The sequence below is a fragment of the Thalia democratica genome, chromosome 5 (genome assembly GCF_965202585.1).
Source record: "Thalia democratica chromosome 5, ktThaDemo2.hap1.1, whole genome shotgun sequence".
Lineage (NCBI taxonomy): Eukaryota > Metazoa > Chordata > Thaliacea > Salpida > Salpidae > Thalia > Thalia democratica.
This window is the reverse complement of record NC_139169.1, coordinates 76,136,813-76,144,371: the sequence shown is the minus strand read 5'-3', so window position 1 is coordinate 76,144,371 and position 7,559 is coordinate 76,136,813. Positions and strand designations below refer to the sequence as shown.

Genomic DNA, 7,559 nt, shown 5'->3' with positions numbered 1-7,559 from the left:
TCTAGAAAATCAATTGTAGACATTGTTTGTAAAATAGAACGTTGAAAACTGTTTAGCAATTCAATTCAGTAAAATCAATTTTTTATTTTTATTTTTATTACTTAGAAATTTTGCACGAACATTTTTATTATTTAAAATTATAACTTACAAAAATACTCCGTACATATACTATTCTAACATAATGTAGTAAAACAACTTGTCTAAAATTTAAATTTATACGACTATATTTTAAAACTGTGACAATTTATTTATGCAAACCCGATAACAAAAATAGTAAACTTTAAATTATTAAAGGTATTAAGTTTGCACAAAATGATTTAAACCTTAAGATAATTTCAAAGTTGTTTATTGTTTGTTTTATATTTTAGAATTTTTACAGTGCCTTCATAATGTTTATGATAAAGTTAGATTGTTTAATTTTAAAAAAATTAAAAGAAAGGTGATTAAGTGTATAACAAATAGCAAAAAAAATAACTAGTTTACATGTTTTTCAGAAATTTTATAATGTCAGATTTTGATAGAAAAGATCTAGTTTCTCTGGCAAAAATTTGTATGGAATTGGGTCTCTTCAACGATTCAATTGACTATTGGAAGCTAGTAATTAAAATGTCAACTCCTTTAAACAAGGATGAAAGATATTTATTGTTTACCTGTTATATTCGTATGAGAAGAAATCTTGACAAAATTCGTTTGAAACTATTGGACAAAGAAAATGTTAAAGAAAGCCTCCGTTCACAATTAGTAGATAAAATTAATATGAAACATAACAAAATATGCGATGATTCATTAGAATTACTCGACAGTTATTGGGTAAAAAGAGACAAAAACCCTGAATCTGTTGTTGACTACAATCATTTCAAAGTCTATCAGCATTACAACAAGTTGGTTTTTAGTGGGATAAAAGGAGATAGTGAAGACGTCAGAAAAGCAATAGAGGCATTTGAAGAAGCACAGAAAATAGTGGAAGAGTTTTTGAAGCCAGATGATCATGTCAGACTCACAACTGCAAGGTATTTTTCTGAAATATACGGTGACATCCTCGACTCACCAGATGAAGCTATTTCCATTGCAAAGGGGGCTTATGAGAGTGCAGTACATGAAATATACGACGACTTTAAAATTTCACGAAATTCTGATCTGTTTAAGTTAAGAAAGAATATTGAAAGATGGAGCTTTAAGCAAAACTAAACCAGTAGACTTTGTTTTTAACTTTTATAAAATTAATTATAACTTTGTCGTATACCAGTTTTTTGGAAAATGATTTTAACCGTATTTTTTATAAGTTTGTAATTAGCTGAGTCATGAGGTTAATAAAAAATAACTAAGAATATTTTTAACTTTGAAAATCTCTTAACAAAAAATTTCAGCAAACCTTCAAAATATTTTACATTTAAAAAAAATTAGCTTTAAATTATGCTACAAAGTCTACAAAAACTTTGAAAAAACTAGGTTTTTTTAACTGTAAGTTACAGTGTTTTATTTCAGATAAACTAAATTAATTTTAAATAACAAAATGAAAAATAAATGTCTAACTGGTAAAGTGAGTTCGGTGTTCAACTTAGTAAGATTTTGATTGTTTTTGAAATTTCTTTTATCAAAAACAAAATCTGCTAAAAAGAAGCTTTCTCTAAATATTTTGTAAAAAGTGCCGGTTTTTAGCATATTAAAATTTGAAAAAAATTGTAAATTCTAATTAGTTCTAATTGATTAATAAAACAAACCACTTTGAGTAAATGTGAGTTGTAAAAATCGAAATCGGTTTTCATTTTTTGATATACTTTAAAAATAGAAGTTCAAAGTTGAAATTTTTTTGTTAAATGTTATCTTAAAAATAATAGTTTTGTTTTTATTTTTTTTAACATAATTTCTTATTAATTAAGTTTTCATGGCCATTTGAAATTATAACTAACAACAGTTCTTTTGACAATTACTGTTACAATTTACTTTTAAAAAACAACATGTAACAAACCATAACTTTTAAAACTATCGTGTAAACCATTAAAAACGTTTTATGCATACTACAATATATTTAACTAATACTTTTAAATTATTTAAACAATTAATGTACATAGACTTGTTTAAATCTTGAAATTATATTAAAAGTTGTTTAAAAACTGTTTTATAATATTGTTATATCATGCAAGATAAGGGTATTTAAATGTGTTTAAACTTCGTAAAATTAATCAGAAAGGTAATAAACTATATTACAAATAACAAAAAGTAATTAGTATGCTTAATTTTAGAATATTTGTAATGTCAGAACTTGACAGAAAATATGTGACGTGTCTTGCAAAAATATCACATGGTATAGATTTCTACAACGACTCAATTGAAAATATGAAGCAAGTTATTAAAATTTCAACTCCTATAGGTCATGGCATTAAATTTAAGTTTTGTTTATTTTTTAGAGTTTTTACCACTTGTGTAAATATTAAAACACTTTTGAAGTCTAACTGTCAAAAAGTTTATTTTAATCTAAAACTTTGAATTTATGTTTCACTACTTTCAACATTAAAATTTTTAACTAAAGCTTCTGTTTTTGTTTTCAAAATAATTTTAAATAACTTGACTAGCTTCAACAGTAAGTAATGCAATAGGTTTTATATTGTTAAAAAAGTGGATTTCAAGAATACTTTCTACAGTGTTTACTTTAGCATTTTACAACCTTATTTAACAAAAAGTTTGTAAAAAAAATTAATATTCTTTTTTTAAATTTTTTGACTTTATTTGTGCAGACTAATAAAACGATCCATTAACGTTTTGAAAACTATTAAAAAGATAAAGATAACATAAAATCAATTAAACTTTTAATTGTTTACAGCCTGTGAATTTTTTGCTAGTTCTTCATTATCTTTAAAATGTAACATGCCATGACTTTTATATGTTTATTAAGAAGTTAAAAAAATTTCTGAAGAACAACAAAAAAATCGTGTTTTACGTGTTTTTCAGATTTGTTAAAATGTCATATTTTGATAGAAAAGAACTAATATCTCTGGCAGACTTGACACATGTTATAGGTCTCTACAGTGATTCAATTGACTATATTAAGCAAGTAATCAAAATGGCAACTCCTTTAAATTACAATGAAAGATGGTTGTTATACTTAAATTACAATCGTATAAAAAATAATTTTTCAGAGTGTTTTGATTCTTTGAAACGCGTGAGTGTTGTAAATCACCTGCGTTTGGAAGTAATAGATAAAATAAAGTCGAAACATGCCAAAATATGTGACGAATTTATAGAACTAATTGAAAGTTATTGGATAAAAAGAGATGATAACCCCAAAGCCGTTGTTGACTATAAGGCTTTCAAAGCTTTTTGCTATTTGGAAAAAGCATTTTTTGCTCTAAAAGACGATGAACAAGACGAAGAAGATGACAAAGTTGATGACGAAGTAGATGACGAAGTAGATGATAAAAGAGATGATGACGATGAAGATGTTGATGATAATGTCAAAAAAGCAAAAGAACTTTTTGAAGAAGCGTTTAAATTAGCGAAGGAAAATAAAAGCCCAGCTGACTTAACTAGACTTTTAATTGCACGGAACCTTTCTGAAATACACTACTATCTTGATTCGCCCGATGATCTATCCATCGCCAAAGAGGCTTATGATAATGGTATTTCTCACTTGCAAGAATTAGATGATGATTTAAAAAGAAATTCAGAAGTTATGCTAGAAAGTTTAAAAAAGCAAATTGAGCGATCGAGCACCGAAGCGAACTAATTGTTTATCGTTCTAACTTTCTCGTAATTGATCTGAATTTCGTCAAAAAACTGTCTCTTCAAATTTGTTTAACATTTTATATTTAAACTACAGCTAAAAGTTTTAGTCAATTTTACTGAACGAATTTAGTATATAAACAATAATAACGTTTGAATTAAAAGAAGTCTTAACAAGCAGTTTGTTTAAACCTTTAAAATACTGAACAACTAAAGAACGATTTTGATATAAATTTATTTTGAAATGTATAAAAACATTAGGAAAAATACTTATTTTTTGATGTAAATTCTATAGGTTTTGTTTAAGAAAAGTAATAAACTTAATGTAACTACAAAACAACTAAAAAAATTAAATAGAAAAAGTGGGTTTAGCCAACAACGATTTTAATCTTGCGGTTTTCTTTAATTTTATCGTTGGTAACAATTTGAATGTAAATGTGTTAAGTTAGTGATATATTGGTTAATTGATTTCTCGTTTGGTGTAACATACAAACTGTTTTAATCAGACTTTTGCAAAAACTTTGTTAATTTATTTTGCATGAAAAAAATCAAAAGTATGACGATTTAGTAGCAAAAATTAAATACTGTATAATAATTTTTATATTTAAAATACACATTACGTAACTTTAAATTAAAATACTTCTTAAACTGAAGTACAATGAATGCAGATCAACTCAATAAAACAATTAACAAGTAATAGAAATTTTATTCAAATAAAAAGTAAACCCGAACTTGATTAACCTACCAATTGATCCTTTATTAATGTAAAGTTATTTAAGTTTAACTAAAAACAAACATTAACTGAAAACTTCAACTGAAAAAAAATTATTAAAGTTTCTGGTGACATATAGTTCATTGTTATTTAAAAAAAATCTTTTCGTTAATAAAACCTATCCTAGCTTTTCTAAACTTGCTTTTGCATAACAAAATATTTCACTTCTTTAAGCTATTTAAAAATTGTTTTTTATTTTTTTAGAATCTTAAAACTTTTTACTGTTATAAAAGTTTAATAAAAATTATAGTATGTACTAAATAAACGTCATATATAAAAGTTTACTCTAAATATGCAGTTGTAAAGTATTAAACAAATATTTGTAAAGCTGAACACTTAACAAAAAAGTTGAAAACAAAATTTATGTTTATAGTTTACACGTATATGATTGAAAAATAAATAAAAAACATTGTTCGACTTACTGAAATATAAATGTAAACTTGGTAGTAAATAAAATATTTAATTACCACATTATTATTATCATATTTAAACTTAAAAACTTACTCTTTTCTACGTCAATGTATTTCATAAATAATAACTTTGATTTTTATTTTTTAAAACAAGCGATAAATTTCAAATAACAGATAGTGTTTTTAAGTTTTGTAAAATATTTTCAAAAAACAACAATTAGTTTAGCTCTATAAGTTTTAGTTTTTTTAACTATACTAACTTCTGTCATTTTCAAAATAACAAAATAAGTTGTTCTTTATTTCGCTTATAAAAAGTTTAAGTATTTCTAAAGTGTAAAAGAAGAAAATTAATAAAACTGTTAAAAAAACTTTTTAATAAACAGCAAGTTATAAAAGAATAAATAATAAAAAAAATTAAATAGTTTTTGTTAAGATACTTGTAGTTAGAATAAGCTACTAACAAATAAAAACTAAGATTTAATTTCATGTACAAAAAACACGATCAAATAATGTTCGTAAAACTTCATTTTTAACTAAATGTTAGCTGTATCATGTTTTTAAATTTATTTATTTTTTCAATGATAAAAATAAGTATTCACAAAACTTTTCATGATGCCATTTGAGATTAATTTATCATACTAGTCTATTTATAAAAAATATTTTCTGATTTTGCAAATAACTTAAAAATGAGAAATCACAACACTTAACATCGAAATAAGAGAATGGTTTTAGTCGATAGACTAGTAAAAAAAAAAAAATCTCCAATAGCCTCATAAAACCTCATAAAAAGAAATCATATCTAATTAGCCTATAAACTAAATTAAATAGAAAGATTACAAACTAATAATGTAAGGTACAATAAAACCGATGTTAGTTAACTTACTAATTGTTTTTTGTTTTGTTAGGTCAACCAAAGCCACGTATAAAATAAACATTTTTTCTTTGTTGTGCAGCTCAATATATCAACAGACATATTTACACATTTACACTTAAAAACAATGCTTGTAAGTAACATGAAAAGGATTTTAGTTTATCAACATTAATTTTTTATTTACTGATAGCAATAACACTTTCAGGTAACAACGAGAAAACTTTTTTAAAGTAAAATTATAGACTAATCCGAACAAAGAAACATGTGGAAAATTATTTAAGAAAAAAATCTTAAAGTCAGCATATTTCGTAATACCTTTCCATCTTAAGTATTGCTGATAAAATAACAACTTTTTTGTAGACGACAAAAAAAACTCGTGATTAAATTTTATAGTTCAATTAATTGTGACCTAAAAATAAAATAAAAAATATAAAATCTTGTGACAAACTTTTATAGTTCAATTATTTTTGATCGCAGTTGTTTTTATCAGTCAATTAGTTGTCATCTGAAAATATAGTAAAACCTTCTGATTAAGTTTTCTAATTCAGTTAAATTTGACATTACAGAACTCGTGATTAGGCTTTATATTGCAGTCATAAGATATCTAAGCATTATTTCAGACTTTTTTTGTAAGTTTAATAAGTGGCTACATGTTTTAAAATTCAATAAGCTTTATAAAATCACTTTTTTAGTTGATTTTAGTTTTTTAATGTAATCTTAGTACTTAAGAGTTAATATTGTTCATTATAATGCTTAGTTTAATAACTAATTTTAAATTACTTAGAGTCTTTTTTAGTAAACTTTAGCTTTAATAAAATCTTAAAAATTAAAGCAACTTTAAAGTGTTTATGTTTAAACAGCTTATTTTTATTTAACAATTTTAATTAAGGTTAGTTTTACTGATTTTATAACAGGGTTCGGCAAACTTTTATCAATAAGGAATTTTTCGAAAAAGTCTTCCTGACTTTACTTTGTATAAAGTGTTCTGTTATGTTGGCCGTAGTAATTCAAAATAATTGCAGCAACTAATTGTAAAACGCTGCTTTTAACACAACACGTGATAGAATGTAGAAAAATAAACACTGTCAATTACTAATTATTTAAGTGTGAGCTTATTTTAAAACTTTACTACATTTAAAAAGAAGTTTTAGAATTATATGTTTTTAGCTGAAACGTACATCGATTTTTGCTGGGCGCAGTTTGCTTACCCCTAGAGATTACAACTTGTTTTTAATGAAAATCTACATTGACGACTATAACTTTAATTCAATTATGATATTTTATAAAATCTTTTTATTACTTAATTAAGTAACATTTATTTGATATTAAAAGTGATATCAAATAATCTTTTATTAGAACACACTTAATTGAACTATAAAGTTTGTTTACAAGTTTTTTTTTCTGAATAAACAGTCGATGCATTTTCTTAGTAACTTTATTTTAGACATTTGTTTATTTATCTAATATTTTAGGTATAAATATTCGTACAGGTTTTTGTTTTAAAAATTTATGTTATATAAAAGTTTTTCACACTGTTATAAGAACTCTATTTTTATAAAGCTCATTTAAATGAATAAAAATATAAGATCAGTACAAAAAATATTACAAAACTTAAAAATTTTGCTTTGAAATAACTTTTTAGACTGCTTTTGAAGTAACTGCGAATGTTAAAAACTATCTCATAACTGATGAATAATTAATATTTAAAAGAATGATAACCGCATTTTTTGTACCACTTGAAAACATTATAGAAAAGCAAATAAAAAAAAATCTAAGTTTTCTTTTG

General features: G+C 24.0%; 1 protein-coding gene across 1 annotated transcript; it reads left to right on the top strand.

The window, feature by feature from the left end:
- Window positions 1-504: 504 nt before the first annotated feature.
- On the top strand, window positions 505-3,724 carry LOC145836911 (14-3-3 protein beta/alpha-like). Its single transcript, XM_082944684.1, has 3 exons — window positions 505-1,139; window positions 2,244-2,371; window positions 3,138-3,724. The coding sequence occupies exons 1-3, from the start codon at window positions 505-507 to the stop codon at window positions 3,722-3,724; spliced, it is 1,350 nt and encodes a 449-aa protein (XP_082800810.1).
- Window positions 3,725-7,559: the final 3,835 nt, after the last annotated feature.